A 27,274-nucleotide genomic window follows, 5' to 3' on the forward strand; every position below is an offset into this window, starting at 1 on the left:
CCGGCGCGTCATGTGTCATGTCTTTACGCAGGTCTCTCTCGCTTGTGTCGAGCGCAGAGCACAGACGCACGCTAGGGCGAGAAGCCGTTTGGAGTATGCCAGCAGCACCAGTACCAGCAGAAGAAGCAGCGGTGATGTGTCATCACGGCTTGCTCAAACGGGCTCCCCCCGTGCGGTGGCTTTTTATACATAGCCCAATGGCCACGTCTCTGGGCTCTGTCGCGCTGAGGAACCCTCTAACCGATCATTGTCTGGCCATACGGTAGAGAGCACCTGTCGGCATACTCGAAAAGACACCAGCCATGGCGCTCAACCACGAGCAGACGCGCCTCATAAAGGCGACGGTGCCCCTCATCCGCCAGGATGGCGAGCGTATCGCCACCCTCTTCTACACAAACATGATCAGAGACCACCCGGGCATGCACGCCTACTTCAACCCCATCTCCATGCAGCGCGGCCACCAGCCAAAGGCCTTCACCATGATGATGCTCGCCTTTGCCTCGAGCATCAACGACATCTCTGGCCTCGTCGCCCGCATGGAAAAGGTCGCCCACAAGCACGCAAGCCTCGCCATCACCCCAGACCTCTACGACATTGTCGGCGACTACCTCCTGCGGGCCTTTGCAGAGGTCCTCGGCCCCCACTGCTGGACCCGTGCCATCCGGGAGGCCTGGGAGCGCGCCTACTCGGTCATGGCCGGCATGCTCACTCGCCGCGAGGCCCTCATCTACCGCGACTTTGGCAGCTGGGTCGGCTGGCGCCGCTTCGTCGTCGCCCAGCGCTGGACCGAGCTGGCGGACGGCAACGACGGAGAGGGCGACATTGTCACAATCGAGGTGCGGCCCGAGGACGGCAAGAAACTGCCACCCTTCCAGCCTGGCCAGTACGTCTCTCTGCGCCTATCGGCGGTACCGGGCAGAGACCATCCACAGCTGAGGCAGTACTACCTGTGCGGCGATCCTGCTTCGTCCTCGACGTACAGGTTTACAGTCAGGCGCGATGCCAGCCGTGAAACGGAGCACTTCAGAACCGAGTCCAGGCACGTGCCGCAATCGTCGTCGTCTTCAACGGCGGCAGTAGCACCATCGTCGCCATCGTCGAGGACAAGGGTGGCTTCGCCCGGCGCGGCTCGGCGTGGGGCAGGCAGCTCGTCTGCGGGCACGGGTTCTGCCCCTTCAACCCGGCCTAGTACTCCGTCGTCGGCAACAAGCTTGAGCAGCAGCGCCGGCATCGCCAGAGTCAGGCCTGGCGTAGTCTCGTCCATGCTGATCGACCAGGTCATGGTCGGCGATGTGCTCGAGCTCACCCACCCCGCAGGAGAATTCAGCCTGGAGCCGGCCTCGTCAGAGAATACTGGCAACGCCCCGATAGTGCTCATCTCCGCCGGTGTCGGCGCCGCGCCATTGCTGGCCATGCTCAAGACACTCCTGCTGACTCCAACCACAGCCGACCGGAATCCCCCACCACACCCTTTACAACAACACCCGATATCGTCACAGCCGTCCATGGCGTCCCTCTCGTCGTCTAGACCACCTTTTCAAAACGACACCTCCGCACAGACGCAACCACCACCACCACCACCACCACCACCACCAGATCGGCCGATCTCTTGGGTCCACGGGTCCCGGCATCGTCCGCTCTATGGCAATCAAGTCCGCGATCTGGCCAAGCGGTTTCCCGAGAGGCTGGGCACGACCTTCTTCAAGACGCGGCTCGCGGACTCGGATGTGCTGTCGTACACAGTCGACTTCGTGACCGACCTCAATGTAGGCCGCGTGCGGCCAGTCGAGGATCTGTATCTGCGCGGGGGCGGAGGCATGTCGGGCCAGCCAGCCGAGTATTATGTCTGCGGTCCGCACAGGTTCATGATCGAAGTCAAGAAGTATCTCGAGTCGAACCGGGTAGATCCATCGAGGATCAAGTTTGGCATGTTGGAGATTGGGTCCATGGATAAGAAGGACTGATCGAGTGGAGAAAGTGAACGAAAAAGAAAAATCGAGGAAAGGCCAATTGGGTTCATATTTAATATCGGAGGACATTACCCGGCATGTTTTATGTTGAGTAAAGTGAGCAAGCTGTCTGTTATTCAAACAGACTCCAAATTGAAGGCAAATGGCATAATCATTATGCCTACCAGGAAGTTCAGAGATCTTCAGAGTCTTCTCAGATTTATACAAGCAGACGAAACATCGACCAGCAATAGCTTATTTGTGACGGTGGAAGAGCATGCGTACTCATGTTGACTGCAAGGCTACTGTGGGGTAAACACAGCTCCGGGCATGCCCGGAGACCGAAGCTCCGTAATCCGGAAGACCTACCCTGGAACCCGCCGGCAGCCCCTCCCGAGCAGCCAAACCACACCAACTTTGGCCGCACTGAACAGTGCAGGATGCGGCCGCCCCCGTCGACTTACACCTCCTACGAGCCTTCAAAGGTATCGACCTCACCTTGACCTGACCGAGTCCTTCCGCCACTCGAAACCATCCTTGTCTTATCTGAATACCTCGGGGGGCCTGGGCACAAACAGCACCAGGACAGGCATTCGCGAAGGTTTGCCGATGCTTCCGCAAGTTCTGCGGGGCACGAGGTACCTTTCCATCGTCACCGGCACCGTCACCACCGGCACCACCGGCCCGTTTGCGAGTTTGGCGAGGTCCAGGTCTGCTACCACCACTATCTCTAACGGCATAAACACCATACTCGGCGGCGGCAGCAGCAGCGCGAGTCACCAGAGTGCTCGAGGCATGGCGACACTTTCAGCATTTCTGGTACAAGCCCGGGAAGCACTAGCTAATCGGCCGGTGCCTGCCGAGGGAAGTGGCAACAATGGCGGCTCCAGCAGGCCGTTGACGTTCGTGGTGGGGAATGAATCGGCTGGTAAGTCTTTTGTCTTTGGAACACCTTGGGCTTGTTCCGTGCGACTGTCCTCCCCAGGGACTTTTTATTTCTTTGCTGTTTAGGAAGGTATATCAGGTTGTCGTACGATGCACGTACTAACACGTCCATTGTAGATCTCGACTCGCTCTGTTCAGCCCTCGTGTTGGCATACTTCAAGTCCCAAGCACCATCATCAACACCTGGCCAAGGCGGCCGGCTTTCCAACTTGCACATCCCGCTCTGTAACATCCCCCGCGCAGACCTGGCGCTGAGGCCCGAGTTCTCGGCAGTCCTGCGAGAAGCAAACGTCACGCCCGACGAGGTCATCACCCTAGACGACTTGCCTTCCCCTTTCCCTTCCCCTGATGACGACAATGTCGCCGCTACCCGGCGGCAGGAGCCAAATGGCGAGATACCTCCACCACGGCGGCGGGAGATAGACCCCGGGATGACCCGCTGGATCCTGGTCGACCACAATGTCCTCACGGGCCGGCTCGCCCGGGACTTTCTGTCCGGGTCCGGGCGGCGGGACGATGACAGGACGGGCAAGGTGGTCGGGTGCATCGACCACCACGAGGACGAGGGCCGCTTGCCGGCGGACTGCGAGCCCAGGGTGGTGGAGAAGAGCGGGAGCTGTATGAGCCTTGTCGTCGAGCACTGCAAGCCGGTCTGGGAAGCCCTTTCGTCGTTGTCGTCGTCATCCGGAGAACAAGAGCATGCCGCGAAAGGCGACACTGGCGATGCCCGGGACGAGACCACGAGGCAACAGCTAGACGACCAGCTCGCGCGCCTCGTCCTGGCGCCGATCGTCATCGACACCAACAACCTGCGCGACGGGAACAAGACGACCGACCACGACACGGGTGTCGTGCGGTACCTCGAGGAGACCAAGCTGCACCACCACCGGCGCAAGGGCGATCCAGATGCTGGCGGTGGCGGCGGTGGCGGCGGTGGCGGTGGTGATGACGAGGGATTTGACCGCGCCGCGTACTTTGAGCGCATCTCGCGCCTCAAGAACGACATTTCGCAAATGTCGCTGCGCGACATCCTGCGCAAGGACTACAAGGAGTGGACCGAGGCCGCCTCGCCTGCTTCTGCGACAGGCACGAACACGACAACAGCGCAACAGCTGCGCCTCGGCACAATGTCGGTGCCCCAGCCGCTCGCGTACCTGCTCGAACACACCTGCCACAACGACACGGCCCTGTTCCTCGGGGGCCTGCGGGAGTGGGCCGACGAGAAGGAGCTCGATGTGGCAAGCATCATGACCGCGTACGAGGACCCGGAGAGCGGCGGGTTCAAGAGGGACTTGCTCGTCTGGGCTCCTCCTCGTCCTTCTTCAGGACAAAGTACCGTCGCCGCTGCTGGAATCGCCGCTGTGAGGAAATTTGTAGAGGACCACGAGGACACGCTCAAGTTGATACCCTGGCAGGACGGACGTTTGGACTCGACTCCGGGCGACAGTGGTGTTGGTGGTGGTGGTGGTGGTGGCGACGGTGCAGAGGACGGATTCAGGAGGTGCTGGACCCAGGGCACGCTCAAGAACAGCCGGAAGCAGATCGCACCCATGCTGCGCGAGGCTATGCGGAGTGTTTTGGGGTGAGAAAAGGCGTTGGTGATTGCCTTTGTCTTGCCTTGAAGTCCTGCTTAGAGTCCGTTCATGATCCCTCTTGGCCAATCTACTGGTAAGAGGATTTTGCGTTGATCCCTACAAGGCAGTGGACACTGGAATACCCTCACCGCGGGATGAGTGACTGGATTATCCGGTAGTTCCTGCACCACATGAACCTATTGCGGACGCAGCAGCGAGATATATCACTCTTAATTGATGAGAAAAAGGTTCGCCGCTTCACATTATGCATGTTCAAGTATAAGATTTACAGGTATTGTACATGTACTCTACAGCGATGACCGACAAGACCGAGGCGATGGTCCCGATGAGCCCGTTGAACTTCCCGTGCTCTTCACAACGCAGCCTGTTGCTCGGCAGCATTCAGCTGCAACAGCATGATAACAAACTCCCGTCCCCGTGTCAACTTGATGTCGTTGATCGCTCCGGGCGGCAGTCTCGCCACGATTTGCTCCGCAGCTGGGTCGGCGACATTGATACATTCCCGCAGGGCTGCGCTAAGACGGCCCTGGAGAGCCACGGCGGGTCGCTCATGGGGCATATCGAGCAGGCAGCGCCGGATGACTTGGCCGCAGAGATTGGCGTCGCAGGTCTGCATGGCAGTGCGAAAGAACTCGAGGTACATCTCGTAGGATCGCGCCTGCAGGTGTCGCGGTGACAGCTCCCACACATTCCAGAGCATGGCATAGTCTTCATCTGGGACCTCGACCGAAGCTTTCAGAAGATGAATGAGAGACTTCTCGTTCAAGCAAGGCTGCTTCGTCTGAGCTAATAGATCCCAAAGATATTTGACCAGAGGCGAGTCCGATGTGGCGTCCGACTGCGAGAAGGCACCGTCCAACATGGATACTACCACGTCGTTGGCGAGGACCTCCTGGCCGCGCTGGTGCATCGTTTGCAGCAGTGATAGTGCAAGATCTGTGCGTGAGGGTGCCGCGTCGCTATATCTGGCTCTGCAGATTGCACCAAGAAGCTCGAGGTACTGCTCTCTAGTGGCTGAAATCCCATGCAGCTGCATTTCCTGAAGTAGCTTCTGACTGATTGCCTTATGTGCTGCAAGATTCGGATTGATGTCGACGCACTTTGCATGAAAGGTAAGCCGGCAAGCCCAGCTCTGAGCCGGGCTCAGTTCGGCCGTGGTACCGTCATACAGTCTTGTGAAGTCCGTCTCGCCGGCATTATCCCCAGGCCGGCCGCCAGTCGCCTTGGCGATCTCCTCGGGGGGACCGTATCTCAAGAAGTTATGGAGCAATCCTAGGACTCTCGACTTCTCCTCAGCGTCACTACTTGCAGACTCAGCGTCCACCCTCGAGGGGGGGCTGGCCATGTTGCGACCCAAGAGACTTGCCGAAAACTTATTAGCTCGCACCGTGGAGAATGATGCCGTCTGCTGTGGTGATATCTTGCGTACCTGCCCATCGCTCAACGTGGGGCGTGCCGGGGTTTGGAGAGCATCCGCCGCGCGGCTACTCTGCACCGTTGCGTCAAGAGCAGGTGTCTCGGCCGGTTTGCTCAGCGCCCTAGACTTCTCTAGACTGGATAACCACAACGCCTCGAGATTCATCTCAGCACGCCGAGCCTCGGTCATGATTTGAAAGACGATAGAAGTGCCTTCTTGTGTCGTACCAAAGCCTGTAAGACGCCCGTCTTCGCCGAGATTGGCTTTCTCGGGACCAGAACGACCGATCGTGCCGAGATTGACGCAGATCCAGCCTGTCCGAATACCGTCATCGGTCTCGTCAGTGCCCATGATCTGTAGGAGCTTCGCCTTGCGAGCCTTGCGGCGCAACTTGGTTTTGCGCTCGTTGGGTCCGAGAAGGCCGTCGGCGTCGGCGTGTACCCGGTGTTTGGCACGCAGCCACCTGACAAACCGGCCAGCGGAGACATGGAGGTGGCGTTCGCTTCGCGCAGTGCCGAAGAGCATGAAGAGGTTCGTCCCTAGCGCCGGAGCAGGGTCGAGCTCGCGGAGGTCGAGCAGGGCAAGCTCATCGAGGCCAAGCTCTTCGGCCGCATACTCGAGAATCGATGAGAGGATGGGTGGGCCGTCGGCAGGCACAGGCGGGAGTGGCGGAGGTTCGAGGGTCGCGATATGTCGCGGAGGCTCGACCTGAAGATACCACGGGACAGAGTCTGCAGGGGTGCCAGGCGAAGATTGCTGTGAAACGTCCTCATGTTGGTCATTGCTGGGCACTGTTTCGACGTCCTTTGGCAGTGGACTTGCCGTGCCGGTCGTATCTGCTGAGGATTCTGGTCGGCGAGCGGGGGTCGAGTAAGGGCGGGCGATCGTGGGCCCAAGCCTGTTTCTTCGGGCCAGGACGAGCTCGGGTGCGAGTCGCGAGGACAAAGGTGCTGGTGAAGCGAAGTCTGCCGCAAAGAGCCTGAGAACAGCTGAGCGGCAGCTGGAGCAGCCTGCTGAGGCCAATGCTGTCCTGGACGCCATTGTGGGTGAGGCGCAACTGTATGGGGGTGACACAGTTGTAGGGAGCCTGGAAGGATGTCGACCTTGCTCGTCCAAGTTGCAGGCAAGATGTATAACCTTAGGGTAGTCACGAAAGCCGAACAGTGGTTCAATAGTGGAGTCCCCAGTTGCATTAGCGGGTCCGCCTCGGGGCTCTACTGCGTAGAGTCTTTCTTTCCTGCTGTTGCCACTTCCACAGTCCGTGGTCCCTGCCTCATTGGGCACATACCTAATCCCAAACCCCTGAAGCACATAGTCATCGCCAGCTTTGAGCCGCAGGGCACTCTACAACCTGCCCCCCCCCCCCAAAAAAAAAAGTCAAGATGCCTGTGTTTGATGCAACTGCGACGCAGTGTCTTCGGCACCTACACACCGCAGTGGGCGGGAGCGGGAGTTGCGTCTTCCGCGTCCCCGCCTTTATTCTCTGGCATGGGTTATTCTCTGGAAAAAAAATTGGCAGGGCCGGCCCCGCTTTGGGGTTCCAGCTGCTCTTTCCCATTGGCTGTCCTGGACAGACAGCTCGAGTCGCCTCCCCGAGCTGTCGAGTCGGGTCGAGTCCTCAGAGGGTCATCATGCTAATGCTCGACACTGTGGGTGTGGCACCCCTGTGCGCGATGTTTCTCTGCTAGGCCGCCCTGGCTTTTCTCACAGCTTTCCAACCACACGTGCCTCATCTTGACCGCAGCTCTCTCTTTTTTTCTCCCCGCGTCCTCCCCCCAGCGCCCGCCGAGCACCTGGCCACAAGGATTCTCTGCCTGCCTGGATCACTTTTCCGGCCTCTCGTACTTGTCAGCATATAATTCTACGTTCCTTTATCCTTGCTCCCGGGCTTCTGTCCGGCCTGCCTTGTTGGCAATATCTACAAGGCGCTGGCATTTTCAAGACCGCCTCCGCATCTCTCAACAACCACCTCTGCCACGATCAGCTACGACCGACTCATGCTATTCGGAAGTGGTCCAATCTGACCGACGTCGACGTCGCCATGCTTGTCCGCACCCGGTCGTTCCAGCGCGGCGTGTCGCTCTCCAACATCCACAGCCAACTCCTACGCCCGACCCTCTCCTCCCACAACCGCTGCGATGCGTCAATACATCCTCCGTCCACAGCGACCGGCTCTAGACGTCTCGTCACCCGCACGCCGCTACTCCCATGGCGACGCAAGGCGGCCCGCGCTCTCCCTGGCGCCGCGCCCCAGCGATTACTGGCCACGGCCATGGACGACCCCATAAACGAAATTCCTTTCGATCGTATGCAGTCTCCAGGCCCTTTGGGCTATCCGAGTCCTGTATCCCCGCCGCCGCTTTACAACTTGCGACCTTTCGACCCGGCGCAGCCTTTACATGTGCGCCCCCAAGTTGACCACTTTCCACGGTCGCGAGCCACACCTAACGGTGTCCCCGGTGGCGTTGAAGAAATGTATTCCGTCTTTGATGCCTGTCTGCTTGTGGATAAGCTCGATCGAGCTGCGCTTGTTCTCGAACGCTTCAGCAACATGGATGCCATATCCGGTACAGAACTAATAGCTTTGCACAACCGATACCTGCGGGCCAACCTCGATCAAGTCTTTAAGCAGTCCAACGCCGCTTGGGCCAGTGCCATGCACAGGTGGTACGAGCTGCACATCCGCAACAAACAGCTGCCGCAGACTCCAGAGACTATTGCCTGCATGCTCAAGGTCTCGCTTCTCTCATCGCAAGGAGACCGGCTAGAACGACTTGTCAAGCGATACTTGGATATGATGCCGGACGAAGAGAGCATATACCATGTCCTGTCCGAGGAGGCCATTCTCACACAGCAAGACTTGGGTACAATCATCAGCATCTATCAGCCGGCCTCCAAGCTGTCTCTGGAAGAGATTGAGACGAACATGGACGATGCCAGCTATCAAGAACTACACCAAATAGAATTGCCAGCCATGCCCTCGACTTCCGCGAGCTCCTCAAATGCGACGACAGTTACCTCGACCCCTCAAGTTCTCGGTGTTCCACAAAAGGGCTTGGGCCTCCAGTCACTACGAGGCGTGCTCTCGTTCTTCAAAGATATTGAGGACAAGGATCTCTCGACTTTACCGCTAGCCGAGCGCAAAGAGATTCAGGCTCGGTTGGAGCGGGATTGCATAGACGCAGCCATCAACCGCTGGCGAGAGGAGCACCAGCAGCTGCGCAAACTCGGCCGTGCCAATGCCGCCCACGGCCCAGCTTTGAACTCGCAACTGTACGACTGGCACACCTCGTTAGAAGCCAAGATTGTCGAAGAATTTACAATGCTCGACGTTGCGGAAGAGAGCAAGTCTAAGACGCAAGCCGACCAAGATCGGTGTTCCTACGGGCCATTCCTTCGGCAGTCAACCCCGACTAGGTTGGCTGCAGTCACGATTCTATCTGTCCTCAACACCATCGTGACGCAAGGTGCGGACAAAGGTGTCACGCTCGCCACCGCTTTGCAGTCGCTTTCCCGTTCAGTCGAGGACGACGTCAAGTTCTTCGCTCAGACACGAGCCATGGCGGAGAAGAAGCGGCTACGCAGGCGTCAGTTCCGCCAGCAAGCTGCGGCCCAGGCAATTGCTGAGGTCTCGGAGAAGGCCGACGCCGACAAGCAGCCGATCGAGATCAAAGCACCTCTCTTCGAACGCGAAAACTGGCCACCCACAATCAGAACCAAGGTTGCGGCTGTGCTGCTATCGGCCCTGATAGACACAGCCAAGGTCAACGTCGTGCGCGAGCACCCTGAAACGAAGGCGCTTGTTAGCCAGGTTCAACCCGCAATGGCCCACACGACCGTTCACAAGAAGGGCAAGAAAGTTGGCGTGCTCATGCCCAACAAGTTTCTCACGGATATGATGAAGCGCGAGCCACGAGGAGACTTTCTGGCACGCCACCTGCCCATGCTTGTTGAGCCAGAGCCATGGTCTGGTTTTGAAAAGGGTGGGTTTCTAGGCACACCGAGTGCTCTCGTGCGTGTCAAGAATGGCGAACGGGAACAGAAGATTTATGCCAAGGCCGCCGCCGAGAGGGGCGATTTGGAGCAGGTCATGAAGGGTCTTGACGTTCTTGGTCGTACGGCTTGGAGGGTCAACAATCCCGTCTTTGACGTCATGCTCGAAGCCTGGAATTCGGGAGAAGAAGTTGCAAACATCCCGGCACTACACCCGGACATTACCATCCCCCCCGAGCCCGAGGCATCGGAGGATGGCAATGCCAGAAGAGAGTGGCTGAAGGCTGTCAAGGCAGCGGACAACAAGAGATCCGGTCTGCACTCTGAGCGCTGTTTCATGAATTTCCAGATGGAGATTGCCCGCTCTTTCAAAAACCAGACCTTCTACTTTCCCCACAACATGGACTTTCGTGGCCGTGCCTACCCTCTGCCGACCTATCTCAACCATATGGGTGCTGATAACGTCAGAGGTCTTTTACGATTCGCAGAGGGCAAGGAGCTCGGCGAGGCTGGTCTGCGTTGGCTCAAGGTGCACCTTTCTAACGTCTTCGGCTACGACAAGGCTAGCTTGAAGGAGAGAGAACAGTTTGCCGTTGACCACTACGCTGATATCGTGGACTCTGCTACGAGTCCTCTCAACGGCAGGCGCTGGTGGTTGACGGCCGAAGATCCTTGGCAATGTCTGGCTACCTGCTTCGAGTTGAAGGCGGCGCTCGAGTCGCCCGACCCAACAAAGTTCGTGTCTCACCTACCTGTCCATCAGGACGGCACCTGCAATGGTCTGCAGCATTATGCAGCATTAGGTGGTGACACGTGGGGCGCACAGCAAGTCAACCTTGAGCCGGGCGACCGACCAGCAGACGTGTATTCAGCTGTGGCGAATCTGGTCAAAGACAGCATCGCGGCTGATGTCAAGGAGAATAACATCATGGGCTTGGCTCTGGACGGCAAGGTAACCCGAAAGGTCGTCAAGCAGACTGTCATGACGAATGTCTACGGTGTCACTTTCATCGGTGCCAAGGCACAGATCCAGAAGCAGCTCGACGCAGCATACCCCGACTTGTTCAACGAGCATGGAATCCCTGTCCCGCTTCTGTCGTCGTATCTTGCGACCAAGGTTTTCAAGGCACTTTCGACAATGTTCCGCGGTGCCCACGATATCCAGTTCTGGCTGGGTGAGTGCGCCGGACGTGTGTGTCGTGCTCTGACGCCGGAACAGCTTGACCGCCTGGCTACTGGCAAGGAGGCTGAACCTACAAAAGGAAAGAAGAAGGTCACAATGGCAGCCAAGTTGCAAGCAAGCAAGAAGAGGTCCAGCACCGACGAGCTTCTCGACCAATTCAGATCGACAATTGTCTGGACCACTCCACTGCGCATGCCGATCGCGCAGCCCTACAGGAAGACCACGACCAGATCTATCGAGACTTGCCTACAAGATCTCAACTTGCAAGTGCCCGAGCGGACCGACCCTGTGCACCGTCGAAAGCAGCTGCAGGCATTCCCTCCAAACTTCATCCACTCTCTCGATGCCAGCCATATGCTTCTAAGCGCCTTGGAGTGTGACGAGCGCGGGCTGTCTTTTGCGGCGGTCCATGACTCCTTCTGGACCCATGCTGCCGACGTCGACACCATGAACACAGTGCTTCGCGACTCCTTTATTCGGATTCATGGCGAGGACGTCATTGGCCGGCTGGCATCGGAATTCGAGGCTAGGTACAAGGGTTCTTTGTACCTCACCACAGTCGAAAAGGCCTCGCCGCTCGGCCAGCAGATACTGGCGCTGCGCAAGGAGAGCAAGCTCAACATGCGTGAAGAGCTACTGCGCGAGTACGAGCGAACCCGCCTTCTCAACTCGTCTGATCCTTTTGACATGCAAAAGGCGCAAGAGATGGTTACACCAGCTCTACTTTTTGAGCGAGCTGCTGCTCAGGCGCCAATCGACACTGTAGATGAGATGCAGGAAGTTGGCCTGGGCAGTATCCCAGCATCTGTTGGCCATGATGTTCTGCCATCTCAGGAGGAGTCAGCCGAGGATGCCTCTGAGTCCCACGAGCACAGCTCAGCAGTCCACTGCTCCGAAGATGTTGAGCATGTCAAGGAGCTGATGGAAATGTCAAACTTTGAGTTGACAATGGCTAAGGGCTCAAAGCCGAAGAAGCCGTCCAAAGTCCGCGAGGCAACCATTCAAGTGTGGCTGCCGCTCACTTTCCCTCCTATCCCCAAGAAGGTTCGTCCACAGAAATCATCCAGTCCCTCGTAAAGCTCGCAATCAATTGTATACTAACAGCGCATGTTTGTAGGGTGATTTTGACGTCAGAAGACTGAAAGAGAGCAAGTACTTCTTCTCTTGATCTGTCACTGAGACATTATTCATACCCATACCACGATACTCATCTTGTACTTATCCGCAACCTGTACAAATCATCCTTTCCACGACACTTAGCGACATGCATTTTCCACGGCGTTAGCAACTCACAAAAAATCCACGGCCAACAAGGAGTTGTCTGCATTGAATAGTTGGGAAGCCCTTAGAGTCGGGCTCTCTGTATACTACTTGTCTCACATTTCTTGTATCATTAGCGACGTCTGCATACAATAGGGGAGGATGGCGGCCATGTCCCTGTTCAAGAGGGCCCCTCTGGACGGAGGGCATGCACGGTTTACGAGATATAGACTTTGCGGCACGCTTTACCGCCTATATACCATGTAGAAATGTCGAATAAGAGGAAGTTACGAAGCACACTACGTGTAGAACATGGGCCTAGGCTACCGTCACTTCCCGTCCACGATGCTGCGGGTTCTGTTTGTACACTTGGGTACTACACCGTTGTCGGTTGTCGCCAGCGGCGAGACTGTGATGACGACATGTGGTCCACGATCTTTGTGTCGGGCAGAGCGCGCAGGAGCACCTGAACCATATGATTACGCCCGCCGGTTACTGCGTCTGCAACGTGACATTGTCTCGACACAACGAGCCGCCTGCACAATAATTCAAGAAGTGTGACGGCACGGATACCGTAGACTTTGTGTGTGCGAAGCGAGAAACGGGAGGGGGCGAGATGAGACAGCAGAGACAGATAGGAGCAAACCTTCCTCTCCTCCCCCCTGCTGCGCTCAGGCATGTCTTCTCCCGCACGATATCTTTACAATACAGTAGCGCAGCAGCCCTGTCTCGTGGAGGTGGTGGTGGAGGTGGTCAAAAACAGTGAGGCGGCAGTGCAGCGGAACGGGCCGCGAGCTGGTCTCTCTTTGTATTTGTGTGCGCGGGAGGGCTGTTTGTCTGTTCTATTCTGGGGTGGTGGCTGTCTTGTGTCTGGCCAGCTTGCAGGAATTGTCTGTGTCTCTACCTCTAAAGACACGGCTCGTGGCTAGGTTTTGTAGCATTGGCGGCGTGGGTTCAAGTGAGTATCGGGACTTGAGAAACAGACTGCGGGGACGACCTCCATGTCACAGTAGCCTGTCTCGTACTTGAGGAACTTGCCGTGGTGTCTGAGCAAGTTGACGATGTTGCACTAGAGAAGAGGCTGGGACACGTCCAGATAGTCCATCCATCCGTGTGCTGCTTGTCGAATCAAAGAAAGGAAATGAAACCAGGCCAACATCATGATTGGCTCTTCCCCGAGCATCCACGCAAGGGTGGGCAGCCTTTGCATCTTTTGACAGCACAATTAAAGTTCCGTCACGATGTTTTTTGACTTCCCAGCTAGCACAAAGTACCGAGGACCTTGCGCGGGCAAGGCATCTATCTCGATCCCGGCCTGTTTTCCCTTCCTTTGCGGGGTGGCGCAGCTTGCGGGATCAACGCCTCAAGACCCCTATCACACAGTATTGAGACCAACACGACCTCGAGACGAACCCTTTTTGCTCCCAGTGTAGACGTGGGGACATGGTCGTCGGCGCCGGTCATTGTCTGGGCAGGCTGGGCATCGTCATGAGTAGGTTTGACATCAGCCTGCCCTTCTACCCCCTTTGGCCTTGGTCTTCCAGTGCACCACCGGACGAATCAATAGATGGACCTGGCCGAGAGGGAGCTTGCTGCAGAATTTTCATGGGCGCGTGACGCTGTAGCTGCCTCGCCGTTGTGTGCTCGTGTTGCGCAGAGAGCGAGAGCGAGCGTGTCGTGTCTCAGTGCTGGCGGCTTGGCTTGTGTAAGGGAAGACCAAACCCACGCTGGTATATCCCCTCCCTTTGCTGCCTGGCGATGAGTTCTTGGCGGCCATGTCTGGGAGACACCAACTCGGAGTTTTCCTTTGCCGACCGGCAGGTGAATCGAGGTTGCCATCACGAGCGGTCAAGCTGCGGCAGTGCTACTGGGCAATTGCGAGAAGATTTTGTCCGCAAGAAGATGCGTGCCTGGTGACTGTTATATCGATCGAGGGAGCAGTGCTCTGGCAAACTTCATTAGAGAAGAGAAATAAGACGAGGACACTATCTCGAAGGCGCTCGAGCACTTGCGCATGCCATGAGCCCGAGCTTCGATCCGAGGGCCTGAGATATCTGGAGGGAGTCCTACATCTCTTACAAGAAACCTCGTGTTGCTTAGAGTTTGAGACCTCGATTTCCACTCTCGACCGACGATCCCCCACAATGACTGACTGCTGGTAGACGAGGCCGTCATTGGCTGTCGGCAATGGCACGGGGTGTTGATGGTCTCTTTGGGAGGGGGGTTCTTTTTGGCGGAGTATCATTGGCAAGTAACACAACTCTGTGTCCGTCGGTCTCTGGTGTGATGCAACTGTCGTTGGCCACATGGCAGGGCTCGGGTATATATTCACGGGAGCCACTCCCTCGCAAGTTTGATACAGTCAAAAGAAAGTAAGTACAGGTAAAATCACCAGAGACGAGAGACTTATGCCAACTATACAGCACTCGGCCACAACCTCAACACATCTCAGCATATTGTAGACACGAAACAACCGGCGTCATGTTCGTGACCATGAACTCTGTCCTCGCGGCGACGGTGATGTTGCTGGGTTTCAGGTGAATATCCCACATCAGTCCTGTTCATCATCTTGTCTATTGCTATCCAGGTCTATCAGCATGGGAAATTAGTGACTCCTAACCACCATTTCAACAGCCACGCCGCTCCGCCGCACACTCCAGCTCCCGGCAAGCCGCCTTTTCCAACCGTGGTCCCCGGCTTTCCCGGCCCTACCAAGACACGCCCTAGCTTCACCAAATGCCCTCCCCCGATCGTGCCCCCACAGCCGGACATTGGCCTGCCTGCAAGCTGCTTCACCACCTGGGATGACTTTGAGCACTCGACCGCGGGGGTCGACGGCCCGTTGTGCTTCACGTGGACTACCACGGCTCCGGCAGGTGAGTCCCTCCTCCTCTACGTCCGCTGGATATACATCCATCCCACTCCCGGCTGACGGACATCATCATCGACAAAGTGACATGCCCTCAAATCCACTGCGCCTCGCCTCCCCCAGACCTGGCCTGCCCGCTGTACCTCAGGGTCAGCAGCACCACGGTCCCCTGCGCGACCGACTGCTGCCCCTTCACCCCGACCGCCACGTACTCGTGCGGGCCCTGCCCGACCTGCAACCCGTGCCGCGTGCCCACCATACTGAGCGTCTTCACCACAGGATGCCCGGGCACGCCGACCGTCACTTCCGTCACGACCATTACGCCTCCCTTTTGGTGATTGACGTGGGGACGGGAGGAGACTGGGGTGGCTTGTTGAGCTCAAGAGGTTATGGTCTGGTTTTTGGTAATAGATCGGGGTGATGCGGCTTGTTTCGGTTGTGTTGAACGGTAACCGGGAAGGCTTCACGCTGCGTAGGCAGGAAAAGGGTCTGATTGCTTACTTGGTCGGCTCGGACTGTGGATGGTTAAGATTGATAGTCGATTGATAGCCAGTCCAGGGACAGAGTTGTACACTCCTTCTCACTACGTAGTCGTTTATACGTTTCAGAAATAGGAAATCACCATCGTCGGCATACAACCTCGTACAATTCCGAGCTGAGAGGAGAGCACACTGTCAACCTTGGAAATTCTCTTTGATTCCATTTCTTTTTTACATGTTGGCATTTAGCATCATCTATTTGGACACGCCCATTTTACCGGACGGTCGCGCCCTTGAGGCTCTTGACTGTGCACACACCACCACTCGCGGTCGTGAGCTTGCCGACTTCCTCCTTGCCAGCCTCCTTCACGACCGTGCCGTCAAAGGCAACCTCGAGGTTGTCGTTGGTGGTGAAGCCAGGCTGGAAAGTCTCCCAGATCTTCTTCTTGGGGTTCAGGACACCCTCGGGCTCGCCGCGCCACCCATCGAAGCAGACACGCTCGCCGGCCTTGGAATCGGCTGGTGGGGTGACAAGCTCTACCGGGCCCTTGTGGTCATCGACTTCACCCTCCTTGAGTCTCGGCGACGCAGCGAGGACCATGGCGCACGACTTGATGCCGCGCATCTTGACCGGCTTCAGGTTGGCGACCACGACGACCTTGCGGCCCTGCATCTCCTCCAGGGGAACCAGACCGTTGAGACCAGAGCAGACAGTACGGCAGACCTGACCCTCGTAGACCTCGGTGTCGTCGGTACCCTCCTTGTCGCCCATGGCGATGGTAGAGACGTACAAGCTGTCGGCTTCGGGGTGCTTGATAGCCTTCAGAATGTGGCCAACCCGCAGGTCGATCAAGTGAGGCGCAGGAGGTGTGGCAACGGCGGGGGCCTTTTGCGGCTTGGGAGCCTTTTCTTTCTTCTCCTTCTTCTGCTGCTTGGGGGCAGCAGCAGCCTCGCCGGTGATGCCCGCAGCGGCGGCGGCGGCGGCAACAGTCTCGCCTGCCTGGACAGCGGCACCCTTGACAGCCTCCACGGCAGCACCAGCCGCAGCGACAGTCCTGTCCACCAGTGTAGCATTACCACCAGCAGCAGGAGCGGCGGCAGCGGCGGCAGCGGCGGCCTTCTCCTTCTTCAGGCGCTCCTTCTCGGCTTTGGCATCGACCGGAGGCTTCACGTAGAGGATCTCATCCTGGTCGACGTGGATCTTATCGGAGTCGGCGACCTTGAGGTCGAAGACGGGCGAGTGCTGGACAAAGTCGAGGTGGCGGACAATGTGCGGGTGACCGTTCTGGCCGGTGCGCTGCTCCGGAGACCACGCCTTGACGGCTGGGGCGAGCGACTCGTAGATGGCGACATCGGCCTTGGACGGCGTGGTGCCCAGCAGAGTGGTGCGGGAGGAGAGGTGAGAGTTGAGCTTGTCGAGAATGGAAGCATCCGAGGGAGCGGCCTTGAGGCGCTCAGCCGTGGTGAGCCATTGCTGGACCTCGGTCTCCTCGTTGGACGACAGCTTCTGGGACTCGAAAGCGGCCATGATTGCGGAAGATCGAGTAGAGAGGCCTCGAGCGAGGGGTCGGATGGTACGCAAGAGCGACAGTTTGGCGGGGCTGCAGACTGCCTGTTGACTGACCACCACACAGCAGGCGGAGGTCAAAAAACAGTGATTTTGAAGAAGGAACAGACTTCTTTGAGGCGGACTGGGGCTCGCTTGCAAGATTGTGAAAAATGTGTTTTCTTAAAAGTCAAGCCTGAAGCTTTCGAATTGGTTATTTTGCCCCGCCATGCGCATCCCCGAAAATGTTTATGACTGTACCACCAGCTGTGCTGCTGCTGCATGGCCAGGGCCCCACTGAACGGAGTGGGCTGCTGGGTGGGATTTTATGTAGCACCGTGCCAAGCTCATTATGCATCAGTTATGCAGCCTTATGCACGACGCGGCCAGGCAGTCAATGTGCGTGCAGGAGCCACCACGCAGCCACGTCCCTGACGACAGACTGGGTCTGCTTGTGCAGCACTGACATAGCTCCGGTACCTCCAACAAGGCTGCCTTGGCTCCGTCCAACCAACCACTTGCGGTCGCGACATCCTCCATCCAGAAAGCTCCAGCTGGTCGAGAGCTCATCCTGCCAACCACCATCGCCCATCGACGACAGCGGCGCCCTCTCCTCCCTTCCAGCCTCGAGCCCGAGCTTCCCACGCATTACAGCCTCCGGTCCTCATCTCCTATCTCGATTCTCGTCCGCCGTCCACGATGGGGTACAACTTCCTGTACAGCACCGGCTATGTAACGTCCGCCCTGGTCGTTGTTGGGCTTTGTACGTCACGACTTCTCGACCTCCATCTTTGCGTCCGACACGGGGCGCGCTGCGCGCAACACCAGCTAATCATGATACAGACATGCTCTTCACCGGCAGTGGCGAGCGGTTCAATGTGCGTCATGTCCTTTCAAATCCTGGGCAGAGCAAGCAATGAATTGGACGCTAACCACTCGCTTACGCAACCAGGTCGGCGCTTTCCTCGAATCTATATCACCTCACGCGTGGGCTGATCTTGGTATCTCCCTGTGTATCTCGCTGTCCGTCGTCGGCGCTGCATGGTACGAAGAAGCAAACCCCTCAACGAAGCAAGACTTCGCGATCGAAGCGTCGAACCGATACGGCGCACACGGAAGACTGACTTGCTTGCTATGATAGGGGTATCTTCATTACCGGCTCCTCTATCCTCGGCGCTGGTGTCAGAGCTCCTCGCATCCGAACAAAGAACCTGATTTCCATCATCTTCTGCGAGGTCGTCGCCATCTACGGCGTCATCATGGCCATCGTCTTCTCTTCCAAGCTCACCTACGTGAATGGCGCCGAGATGGAGTCCGCGGCTGCCTACTACACTGGCTATGCCCTCTTCTGGGCCGGCCTGACTGTCGGCGGCTGCAACCTTGTCTGTGGCGTTGCCGTTGGCATCAATGGTAGTGGAGCTGCTCTTGCCGATGCGGCTGACCCTTCGCTGTACGTCACATCTTGAATCTTGGCGAGATCCATCAGAAATGACTAACAATTTGCACAGCTTCGTCAAGATTCTCGTCATCGAAATCTTCAGCTCTGTCCTTGGCCTTTTCGGGCTCATTATCGGTCTTCTGGTCCAGGGCAAGGCTGGTGAATTCGGCGCCGTCGCGTAAATAACGATCTTCACGATTAAAAGGTATCGGTCGAAACACTTCGGTACGAGAACCACTTGTGTGAAGCACAAGAGGGGCGAGCAGATGACGGATAATCGAGCTGGCACGACATGGGCACAAACACGCCCATGTTGTGGAAGATGTCTCGCATTTACAATCCCACCGCAGGATTGATCGGCGTTTGGAAGACATGGTCTGCTTTTTCTCAGATGGGGCAACGTGCATCGTGGTATATAGCAAATTGTGCACTATTATTATTCTGTAACAACACGTTCGAACTTAGCTAAGCGCCTGTTGTCATACTTGAAGTCTTGCTCCCTGTATTTAGCTCACCACTTTCCACGGCCATTCTGGCTTCTCGCGTGCTCGCAATATGCGTGCGCTCTGTGCCAGCTGGTCCCTGCTGCCTGGTGCGTTCTTAGCTGGTCTTATTATTCCTATCGACCACCTCTTATCCAGCGACTTAAGCCGGCGGACAAAGCCGGGTAAAGTCCGTTCAAGACAATCTCTCGAGAAAGACCCTGGAGAAGTGAGAACGCAAGCCCTCGCATGTTTCCCTTCACGATTCCCGATTGGTTTGCCTCAGCGGTATGAACTCAAGTGCGCGCGATATCACAAGCCCTTACAGGTGCCAGGTCATCGCCCGGGCAGTACTCTCGTTTACAGACTAGCATTCGGTACGCTTAGAACGAGTCTGGGGTTTGTTGCCTTGTTTTCCCGGCGATCTCTGTCATATTTCGTACGTTCTGAGAAACTGGCCTGCGTCTCTCGATCCGGATGTTTCGCTATGTTGTGTCGCGCGATAGGCTTAGATGAACCACCGGTGGCCACGAGATCAGGGGTGGGGAGAAAGTGCGGTGTCCGTGGGTTCTCATGGGACCACAGCATAGTGGTATTGCTGAGAATATAGCCCTCGTTACGGACCCCGACTCGGCGATTCACGGTGTCCAAGTAGAACCCGCGAGAGATTTATGGGAAACTCTCTGGACGATTTTGTGTCTAGCTGGATCTGAACACAAAGTCGCCTACACTGTCATGCAGTCCGTGAGTGCATCGATTGATACTCCGACTGGGCGCATTTCGCGCTCTTGGAACTCAGTCAAGATGAAAGAAGAGCACTCGCTACGAGAGCCAGCCTCTCTAAACATGATGCCGTCAAATGGGACTGGAAATATTCTTGTTTCCTGTACATGATTTTGCCCTTGAGGGTGTGCCGCCAGTGGAGAGGAGAGGGTATATTTAGTCTGCCCCTCAGCGGTTTCATGGGATTACGACAAGATCATTATTTTTGTCGAGCAAGTAAAGCAGTGCATTATCGTGCACCAAGGAAGTGATAGACGAATTTATACAGCGGGAAAGCAACCTCACGCGACTCTATTTGGGGATCGGGACTTGTTCTCGCACTGCCCGAAGGGCTCGGTCTCTTCTGCAAAAATGGGCAACTGCTCTCGGTGCTTCGACTCAGCCTGGTCCTGGCAGACTCGTGTAGTCACTCGGTTGATGGCATACTGGTCGCCGACAATGCGATTGTCGTTCTTTTTGGGTTCAATAGAGTTCAACCCGTGTCAGCACTCACAACCTGGCGTATTCCAAGTCGTTGCCAGTAGCTGTGTTTTAGCGTCCAATTGCCGGCGTTAGCTTCACTCCAGAGCGCCATTGGCTGGATTGGCCACTCCGGGAATGCAGGCCGGGGTCCAATCGATAAGTAGCCTGCCGGCAGAGCATGCCTGCTGGCCGCCCCGGCTGCGCTGCCGCATGTGCATGTGCATGCTCAGAGCTGTCGATGGATGCGCCGGCGGGCCTTGATACTACCGTGTTCAGAACACCCACGAGAGAGGCTGCGCGAACAAGCCTGAAGGCACAGCAGCAGCAAAGAGATCTGCAAACAACCTCACAATCGCCTACACCTTGCTCTGTCGGCGTCTCTTGCTTTCCAAGCTTGCACACTTGCATTGGCCGGCGCACGACTCATGCGGTTCGAGAACCCCTTAAGTCGACTCTGAGTTCAGCCGCTGCTGAGCTGCTACTGCTGCTGGTAGCTCCACCTCCACCACCACAAGTTAAAAGTCCCCTTGACAATCTAGGAATACCACCGACCCGACTGTCCCTTTCCTGAACACGAGGCATACGCAGGCTGCCAACACTGCGACGGTCGACGCCTCCGGAGAGCACTGGCACTCTCGCCTGCGCCGTGCTTGCCGCGTCCTCCTCCTCTTCAACCTCACCACCACCAAATGAACGTTCGCGACCCCTTCGGCCTCCACCAGAAGCAGAAGAGCGCACTCTCGATCCTGCGGACCACTGCGGTCAACACCGCCGCCCAGATTGCCGAGAAAGCCGTCGACGCGGGCATCCAGGCCATCGACAAGGGCAAGCAGGCTGTCCAGGACCTCCAGGACCTCCACCAGCAGTCCGACATGGCCTTCTCCTTGCCAAAGAACGTGCCATCCTTCGACCACCCCCAGCGGCACCTCGAGGACCGCGTGTGGGGCAATCCGAATGCGTCGTATCGCGGGTCGGCGGCCCGCGGCGGAGGCAGCAATGGGAACGGAATCCTAGGGGGCGTACAAGATCGAATGGGGGACATGTTCGACCGCAAGGGCGGGCTGCCGATGTACAAGGACAAGCCTTACGGGTATGGGCCCGGGCGTCCGAAGCCACTGTGGAGGAAGAAGCGGTTCCTGGGGTTCATACTTGTCATCCTGGGCCTGCTGTACTTCTCTGGAGTACTGGGAGGTGGCCAGCACGACATACCCAATGCGCAGCGGCCGCTGTGGGGCTGGCTCAACCAGAACACGGGGGATACAAAACATGCCAATTGGGACCGGAGGAGGGAGCTCGTCGTAGAGGCTTTCGAGTTGAGCTGGGACTCTTATAAGCGTTATGCATGGGGTGAGTCGTTTCCCTGCGAGCCGGCTGAAGAGGGGGGCGGGACTGCTTGCTAACAGCCATGCACTACAGGCTATGACGAGTATAGGCCGATATCCAAAAAGGGCGGCCAGATGACGCCCAAGGGCATGGGGTGGATCATCGTGGACGCGCTCGACACCATGATGATAATGAATCTCACGTCCCGCGTTTCCGACGCCCGCGGGTGGATAGCAAAGTCGCTCACATACGACCAGAACCAGGACGTCAACACCTTTGAAACGACGATACGAATGCTGGGAGGTCTGCTGTCTGCGCACTACCTCTCCACCGAGTTTCCAGAGCTGGCACCGCTGACGGATGATGACCCTGGTGCCCCCGGCGAGGACTTGTACCTTGACACGGCCAAGGATCTGGCGGATCGGCTGGTAGCCGCGTTCGACTCTGACTCTGGCGTGCCTTATGCTAGTGTCAACATTGGCACGCTAGAGGGCATCAAGTCTCATGCCGACTCTGGCGCGTCGTCCACTGCCGAGGCGACCACGCTCCAGCTAGAATTCAAGTACTTGGCCAACCTCACTGGTGAGAAGTACTTTTGGGACAAGGCCGAGAAGGTGATGCAGGTGGTCGATGACAACCAGGCTGAAGCCGGCCTGGTGCCAATCTTCATCAACCCCAGTACTGGCAAGTTCCAGGGAGAAAACATCCGCCTTGGAAGCCGAGGAGACTCTTACTACGAGTACCTGATCAAGCAGTACCTGCAGACGAACAAGGCCGAGCCAATCTACCTGGACATGTGGGAGGAAGCCCTCGCCGGCACGCGAAAGCATCTCGTGACTTATACCGAGCCGTCTGGCTTCACCATTATTGGAGAGCGGCCGTATGGTTTAGGGGGCGAGCTGTCGCCCAAGATGGACCATCTTGTCTGCTTCATGCCTGGCACCATTGCACTTGGCGCCACCGAGGGCTTGACAGAAGCCGAGGCGAAGAAGCTGCCAACATGGTCGAAGAAGCAAGAGGCAGACATGCAGCTCGCGCGAGAGCTGATGCAGACATGTTGGGGCATGTACAAGTGGATGGCGACGGGTCTCGCGGCAGAAATCACCTACTTCAACGTTGCCAAGCCCCCCCTGGCCGAGGGCGACCCTCACCCGAAGCCATCGGACGAGTTCGAGGCTGACCCGGAAGCGACGTGGCGGCAGGACTATGATGTGCACCGGAATGATGTGCACAACCTGCAGCGGCCGGAGACGGTCGAGAGTCTGTTCTACATGTGGCGTATCACGGGCGAGGTCAAGTATCGGAACTGGGGGTGGGAGATGTTCAAGTCGTTCATGAACCACACTGCCGTGGAAGACGGTGGCGGCTTCACAAGCCTGTCGGATGCGAACGTTGTGCCGCCGGTGCCGAGGGATAACATGGAGTCTTTCTGGCTGGTGAGTTTTCTGCCATTATTGGTCTTGTTGCGAAACACTTGCTGCTGCTGCCTCGACACATTTGCTAACCCCTGCTCCCCAGGCCGAGACGCTCAAGTACTTCTACTTGCTCTTCTCCCCCAACGACCTGATTCCGCTCGACAAGGTCATTATCAACACGGAGGCGCACATTCTGCCGCGTTTCGACATGGGCAGGCTCTTTTCGACGGGCTGGGAGCGCAAGCCACGGACGCCGGCGGCAGCCACAGCGGCGGGAACAGAGTAAGTTTGAGAGGGAAGAAATCATGCCGGCCAGGAAGGCGCCCGGCATTTATGGAAGCGACATTCCTGGGACAAAAAGGAGCTGGTGTTGATACTCCACCCATACTGTATATATCACCGATGATTTGCAGGGCCATGAGTACGCCGCATGAGCATAGCAACGAGCGGGCCGTGTCCATTGACCAAGGACTCTCTGGCCATGGTTTTCCAAACCCCCGTCTTGTGTGCTCCGTGAATGACTTGAAGAATGCCATGGCTGAGAGAGCCCATTTGGGTATGCGACTCTGTGAAAGATAAGGCAATGTGGCGGACCCATGTTTAGGGCTCAGCTGAGATGCCAGGATTGACTCCGAAGAGGGCTAGCCTGGGGGGGCCCAGGATTACCAAAACAAACTTGGCGCCATGCAGCCTGGAAATGGGGGCCCTAGGCTAGCCTAGCGAACGTTGGGCGCGTGGGTGCGGGCGCCGCGGGCTGGCTGCTGCGATCCCCGAGGCCGGGGCATTGCCACTCAGCACTTTTCATCAACCCATCCTTCCCAGTCGCCCGGCTCGACCAGGTGGCCGATCCTCGTTGGGGGGGAACAAGGCGCCGTCCGTCACACAGAGAGACAGACAGACTGACAGAGAGAGGAGCAAGCAGACGAGCTGAGGCACAGGCAGGGCAGGCCCCCCCACTCCACTCAGGCAGGCGCAACTTGACTTATCAGCAGCATGTCCCCAGGTCGTCGTCGACCTGGGCTAGGCAGGCAGGTGTTGCAGGATGCCATCCCCAGCTGTCCCGCGCTAGGTCCCTGTGGCACACCGACCGACCAAGATAAGCTGCCGTCGCAGGCGAGACGGAGACCGGCTGCTGCTCAACACACCAGACTCCCTTCCTGCATCCCCGACACTCTGTTGCGCCCGCTGCTCCCTTTTCGAAAAGGGCCTTCTTGCTCTCTGCCATTTCCCCTCCAGAGAGAGGAGAGGCTCGTGTGCGCTAACAGCCCCCGACCACCCTCCGCAATCTCTGGAATCTATGTAGATTGCCCCCAGCGATCGCGCGTGGCTACCTTACCCACACCCGCCCACCCGCCGCTCACTGTCCGCCTATACCCACATCCAGATCGCCGCACACGACGACCACGACCACCCGCACTTCCGACATCACGGCCACCCGCCCGCCTGCGACCACATGATTGAGCTGCAATTCTTCTCGTCTCAATAGTGCGCACGCGTCGTATCTGTGGCGACCATTGGCGACTATCCATCTTGACGTCTCTAGCACCGACGCACACAGTCATTGCACGCCACCATCCGGTGGTTGGGTTTCTGACACGCCTTCAGGCCGGCTGGCTGCTTTCCTCGACAAGCAATCACCACCTCGATCTACACCACACCACGTCTTCGCCTCTCCTATAGCTTTTCGAGTGTCACGCGCTTGCGTCTCACAATTGTAGTAACTCACACACACACGACCCAGACCCTGTGCTGAGGTTCACAGGCCCAGCCGCCCGCCCTCGGCTGGCACCACCACCACAGAGCCCCGCCCGAGCGGCGGATGTCGAACCATGCCGGCGCGCCACCGCGACGACATTGAGATGAACATCTTTCCGATCAAAGAGGACCCAATGGATGCAACAGGAGGGCGCGGAGGCTATTCCGCCAGCAGCTATGGCCGTGGAAGCGTTGGCCGTGGAAGCGTTGGCGGCAATGGTGGAGGAGGACCTGGGGCGGCACATGGCAGTGGCGGCTACATGCGGCGCGAACCGAGCTACGAGGACGACGAGGAGTCACCGCGCTTCCTCGCCCGGTGGGCAGACGGCTTCCGGCGTGCCGAACACCCGCAGCGGTCCCCATCGAAAGGGACCTTTGATGAGTTCTCCTTCGCCGACCACCATTCGACATCCCTGCGCCCCATGCTGAGCCGCGGGTCCGAAGCAGAGTACTACGACGTCCGCACAGCGAACATGCAGACGGCGCACTCGTTCCTCGCAAGAAAGCTCAAGGGCCGCCACTTGCAGATGATTGCGATCGGAGGTTCCATCGGCACAGGGTTGTTTGTGGCTTCGGGCCGCGTGCTCGAGGTGGGCGGCCCGGCCTCCGTGTTGATTGCGTATAGTTTCATTGGATGCATGTTGTACTGTACAGTGCAGGCGCTCGGCGAGCTCGCCGTCGCATTCCCTGTGGCGGGCTCGTTCTCATCGTACTCGACGCGGTTCTTGCATCCGTCGTGGGGTTTTGCAATGGGCTGGAAGTGAGTTTCCCTTATTTTTCACTTCGTTTTGTTGCCTTCTGCCACATGTTTGCTACAGGCTCATGATTGCCGCAAGGAAGCATCAGCTTGCTAACTTTGGTCTCATTGCGATTCTTCAGCTACGCAATGCAGTGGATGGTCGTGTTGCCACTCGAAATAATAGCGGCATCTCTCACGATAGGGTACTGGAACCACGATATTTCACGTTCGGTATTTGTCTTCATATTCCTGACATTTATCGTGGTAATAAATCTGTTCGGCGTCAAAGGTTACGGAGAGGCCGAGTTCGCCTTTGCGATCGTCAAGGTGACGTCAGTCATTGGTTTCATGTAAGTCATTCCTGCCGCAGAAGTAAGTGGTTATCGATGCAGCCCTGACTGAGCTAACACCAACCCACTTCGCAGACTGTTGGGTATCGTCCTCAACATAGGCGGCACGCAGACTAGTGGCTACATCGGTGGCAAGTACTGGCGCGAACCGGGTGCCTTCCACAACGGTTTCAAGGGCTTGTGCAGTGTCTTTGTCGATGCAGCCTTTGCCTTTGCAGGTACCGAGCTCGTGGGCCTAGCGGCCGCCGAGACGGAGAACCCTCGAAAGTCGCTGCCGACAGCGATAAAGCAGGTCTTCTGGCGCATCACGCTCTTCTACGTCGTCGCGCTGACGCTTGTGGGCCTGCTCGTTCCATACAACCATCCAAGACTCCTGAACGCCAACGAGGACGGCCGGCCGAGCACAGCCGCGGCCTCGCCGTTTGTCATTGCCATTGACAACGCAGGTATCGAGGTTCTGCCCTCCGTCATGAACGCCGTGATCCTCATCGCGGTCTTGTCGGTTGGAAACTCGGCGGTGTTCGGCTCGTCCCGCACGCTCGCCGCGCTTGCCGACCAGGGACAGGCACCTTCGTGGCTGTCCTATATTGACCGCGAAGGACGGCCCCTGTACGCCATCATCCTTGCTTCGTCCATCGGCCTCTTGGCCTTCCTGGCCGACTCATCCGAACAAGCCGTCGTGCTGGATTGGCTGCTGGCCATTTCGGGTCTCTCGTCAATCTTCACCTGGGGCTCCATTTGCCTCGCGCACATCCGCTTCCGGCGCGCGTGGGCGCTCCAGGGTCATTCTCTGCGAGAGCTCGCATTCACCTCCCAGTGCGGCGTCTTCGGCTCGTACCTGGGCTTCTCGTTCAACGTGCTCGTCCTGATTGCGCAGTTCTGGGTCGGTGCCTGGCCCGTAGGGTTCCAGGAAAAGACGGCGGTCGATCTCGCGCGCAACTTCTTCCTCCAGTACATGGCGGTCCCCATTGTCATCATCTTCTTCCTCGTCCACCGCCTCTGGGCCAAGACGAAGCTCATCCGCACGCGCGACATGGACGTCGACACGGGGCGCAGGGGCTTCAATCTGCCCATCCTGGTTGCGCAGGAGGCGGAGGAGAGGAAAGGCTGGCCACGGTGGAAAAAGATTTATAAATTCCTCTGTTGAGAGACTTTTCAACTCACATGTATATATACATACATGGGTGTGTGAGTAGGAAGGATGGATGGCTTGTTTCTTTTCTGATTTTTGTGTGTTTCAGGCAGGCAGGCTTTGCGTTTAGATCAATTTCCTCACATGTTTTGTTTTGGT

The 27,274-nt window shown here is 57.5% G+C and overlaps 11 protein-coding genes across 11 annotated transcripts; 9 read left to right on the plus strand and 2 right to left on the minus strand.

Annotated features, from left to right (window-relative positions):
- The first annotated feature begins 159 nt into the window (after window positions 1–159).
- B0I36DRAFT_289044 (globin-like protein) lies at window positions 160–2,198 on the plus strand. Its single transcript, XM_046151665.1, has 3 exons — window positions 160–1,057; window positions 1,238–1,388; window positions 1,560–2,198. The coding sequence occupies exons 1-3, from the start codon at window positions 303–305 to the stop codon at window positions 1,962–1,964; spliced, it is 1,311 nt and encodes a 436-aa protein (XP_046012834.1). The 5' UTR covers window positions 160–302; the 3' UTR covers window positions 1,965–2,198.
- A 546-nt stretch (window positions 2,199–2,744) lies between these two features.
- Window positions 2,745–4,480, plus strand: B0I36DRAFT_374176 (uncharacterized protein; the record flags this gene model as incomplete). Its single annotated transcript, XM_046160252.1, has 2 exons — window positions 2,745–2,877; window positions 3,012–4,480. The coding sequence occupies 2 exons, from the start codon at window positions 2,745–2,747 to the stop codon at window positions 4,478–4,480; spliced, it is 1,602 nt and encodes a 533-aa protein (XP_046012835.1).
- Window positions 4,481–4,702: 222 nt separating this feature from the next.
- B0I36DRAFT_323302 (uncharacterized protein) lies at window positions 4,703–7,023 on the minus strand. The gene has a single exon (XM_046153951.1). It carries the CDS (start codon window positions 6,945–6,947, stop codon window positions 4,842–4,844), a length of 2,106 nt encoding a protein of 701 aa, XP_046012836.1. The 5' UTR covers window positions 6,948–7,023; the 3' UTR covers window positions 4,703–4,841.
- A 1,937-nt stretch (window positions 7,024–8,960) lies between these two features.
- Window positions 8,961–12,658, plus strand: B0I36DRAFT_323305 (uncharacterized protein). Its single transcript, XM_046153952.1, has 2 exons — window positions 8,961–12,126; window positions 12,200–12,658. Exons 1-2 carry the CDS (start codon window positions 9,229–9,231, stop codon window positions 12,248–12,250), a joined length of 2,949 nt encoding a protein of 982 aa, XP_046012837.1. The 5' UTR covers window positions 8,961–9,228; the 3' UTR covers window positions 12,251–12,658.
- On the plus strand, window positions 12,659–12,970 carry B0I36DRAFT_323307 (uncharacterized protein). The gene has a single exon (XM_046153953.1). It carries the CDS (start codon window positions 12,688–12,690, stop codon window positions 12,901–12,903), a length of 216 nt encoding a protein of 71 aa, XP_046012838.1. The 5' UTR covers window positions 12,659–12,687; the 3' UTR covers window positions 12,904–12,970.
- A 1,839-nt stretch (window positions 12,971–14,809) lies between these two features.
- On the plus strand, window positions 14,810–15,549 carry B0I36DRAFT_384000 (uncharacterized protein; the record flags this gene model as incomplete). The annotated part of the gene is made up of 3 exons (XM_046160980.1): window positions 14,810–14,879; window positions 14,977–15,218; window positions 15,296–15,549. The coding sequence occupies exons 1-3, from the start codon at window positions 14,824–14,826 to the stop codon at window positions 15,547–15,549; spliced, it is 552 nt and encodes a 183-aa protein (XP_046012839.1). The 5' UTR covers window positions 14,810–14,823.
- A 214-nt stretch (window positions 15,550–15,763) lies between these two features.
- B0I36DRAFT_323309 (uncharacterized protein) lies at window positions 15,764–17,445 on the minus strand. Its single transcript, XM_046153954.1, has one exon. The coding sequence runs from the start codon at window positions 17,216–17,218 to the stop codon at window positions 15,965–15,967; it is 1,254 nt and encodes a 417-aa protein (XP_046012840.1). The 5' UTR covers window positions 17,219–17,445; the 3' UTR covers window positions 15,764–15,964.
- A 257-nt stretch (window positions 17,446–17,702) lies between these two features.
- Window positions 17,703–19,310, plus strand: B0I36DRAFT_323310 (ATP synthase subunit C-domain-containing protein). The gene is made up of 5 exons (XM_046153955.1): window positions 17,703–17,999; window positions 18,080–18,114; window positions 18,189–18,280; window positions 18,378–18,686; window positions 18,745–19,310. Exons 1-5 carry the CDS (start codon window positions 17,936–17,938, stop codon window positions 18,854–18,856), a joined length of 612 nt encoding a protein of 203 aa, XP_046012841.1. The 5' UTR covers window positions 17,703–17,935; the 3' UTR covers window positions 18,857–19,310.
- A 1,376-nt stretch (window positions 19,311–20,686) lies between these two features.
- Window positions 20,687–23,630, plus strand: B0I36DRAFT_289058 (family 47 glycosyl hydrolase). Its single transcript, XM_046151666.1, has 3 exons — window positions 20,687–21,748; window positions 21,818–23,160; window positions 23,243–23,630. Exons 1-3 carry the CDS (start codon window positions 21,091–21,093, stop codon window positions 23,423–23,425), a joined length of 2,184 nt encoding a protein of 727 aa, XP_046012842.1. The 5' UTR covers window positions 20,687–21,090; the 3' UTR covers window positions 23,426–23,630.
- A 373-nt stretch (window positions 23,631–24,003) lies between these two features.
- B0I36DRAFT_119238 (uncharacterized protein) lies at window positions 24,004–24,784 on the plus strand. The gene has a single exon (XM_046148009.1). The coding sequence runs from the start codon at window positions 24,133–24,135 to the stop codon at window positions 24,598–24,600; it is 468 nt and encodes a 155-aa protein (XP_046012843.1). The 5' UTR covers window positions 24,004–24,132; the 3' UTR covers window positions 24,601–24,784.
- Window positions 24,785–25,028: 244 nt separating this feature from the next.
- Window positions 25,029–27,130, plus strand: B0I36DRAFT_243976 (general amino-acid permease GAP1; the record flags this gene model as incomplete). The annotated part of the gene is made up of 3 exons (XM_046150023.1): window positions 25,029–25,654; window positions 25,774–25,983; window positions 26,059–27,130. 3 exons carry the CDS (start codon window positions 25,029–25,031, stop codon window positions 27,128–27,130), a joined length of 1,908 nt encoding a protein of 635 aa, XP_046012844.1.
- Window positions 27,131–27,274: the final 144 nt, after the last annotated feature.

Source organism: Microdochium trichocladiopsis (genome assembly GCF_020744255.1).
Source record: "Microdochium trichocladiopsis strain MPI-CAGE-CH-0230 chromosome Unknown B0I36scaffold_5, whole genome shotgun sequence".
In the NCBI taxonomy this organism is placed as follows: Eukaryota; Fungi; Ascomycota; class Sordariomycetes; order Xylariales; family Microdochiaceae; genus Microdochium; species Microdochium trichocladiopsis.

What these genes read in the sequence shown, in the direction of transcription:
- B0I36DRAFT_289044 (XM_046151665.1), top strand. Translation starts at nt 303, where the DNA reads ATGGCGCTCAACCACGAGCAGACGCGCCTCATAAAGGCGACGGTGCCC. An exon ending in AGGCACGTGCCGCAATCGTC is followed by an intron (nt 1,058 to 1,237) that starts GTCGTCTTCAAC and finishes CGGCATCGCCAG; the next exon opens with AGTCAGGCCTGGCGTAGTCT. An exon ending in TAGTGCTCATCTCCGCCGGT is followed by an intron (nt 1,389 to 1,559) that starts GTCGGCGCCGCG and finishes ACCTCCGCACAG; the next exon opens with ACGCAACCACCACCACCACC.
- B0I36DRAFT_323302 (XM_046153951.1), bottom strand. Translation starts at nt 6,947, where the DNA reads ATGGCGTCCAGGACAGCATTGGCCTCAGCAGGCTGCTCCAGCTGCCGC.
- B0I36DRAFT_323305 (XM_046153952.1), top strand. Translation starts at nt 9,229, where the DNA reads ATGCTCGACGTTGCGGAAGAGAGCAAGTCTAAGACGCAAGCCGACCAA. An exon ending in TCCCTCCTATCCCCAAGAAG is followed by an intron (nt 12,127 to 12,199) that starts GTTCGTCCACAG and finishes GCATGTTTGTAG; the next exon opens with GGTGATTTTGACGTCAGAAG.
- B0I36DRAFT_323307 (XM_046153953.1), top strand. Translation starts at nt 12,688, where the DNA reads ATGCTGCGGGTTCTGTTTGTACACTTGGGTACTACACCGTTGTCGGTT.
- B0I36DRAFT_323309 (XM_046153954.1), bottom strand. Translation starts at nt 17,218, where the DNA reads ATGGCCGCTTTCGAGTCCCAGAAGCTGTCGTCCAACGAGGAGACCGAG.
- B0I36DRAFT_323310 (XM_046153955.1), top strand. Translation starts at nt 17,936, where the DNA reads ATGGGGTACAACTTCCTGTACAGCACCGGCTATGTAACGTCCGCCCTG. An exon ending in CCTGGTCGTTGTTGGGCTTT is followed by an intron (nt 18,000 to 18,079) that starts GTACGTCACGAC and finishes ATCATGATACAG; the next exon opens with ACATGCTCTTCACCGGCAGT. An exon ending in GATGCGGCTGACCCTTCGCT is followed by an intron (nt 18,687 to 18,744) that starts GTACGTCACATC and finishes CAATTTGCACAG; the next exon opens with CTTCGTCAAGATTCTCGTCA.
- B0I36DRAFT_289058 (XM_046151666.1), top strand. Translation starts at nt 21,091, where the DNA reads ATGAACGTTCGCGACCCCTTCGGCCTCCACCAGAAGCAGAAGAGCGCA. An exon ending in TTATAAGCGTTATGCATGGG is followed by an intron (nt 21,749 to 21,817) that starts GTGAGTCGTTTC and finishes CATGCACTACAG; the next exon opens with GCTATGACGAGTATAGGCCG. An exon ending in ACATGGAGTCTTTCTGGCTG is followed by an intron (nt 23,161 to 23,242) that starts GTGAGTTTTCTG and finishes CCTGCTCCCCAG; the next exon opens with GCCGAGACGCTCAAGTACTT.
- B0I36DRAFT_119238 (XM_046148009.1), top strand. Translation starts at nt 24,133, where the DNA reads ATGTCCCCAGGTCGTCGTCGACCTGGGCTAGGCAGGCAGGTGTTGCAG.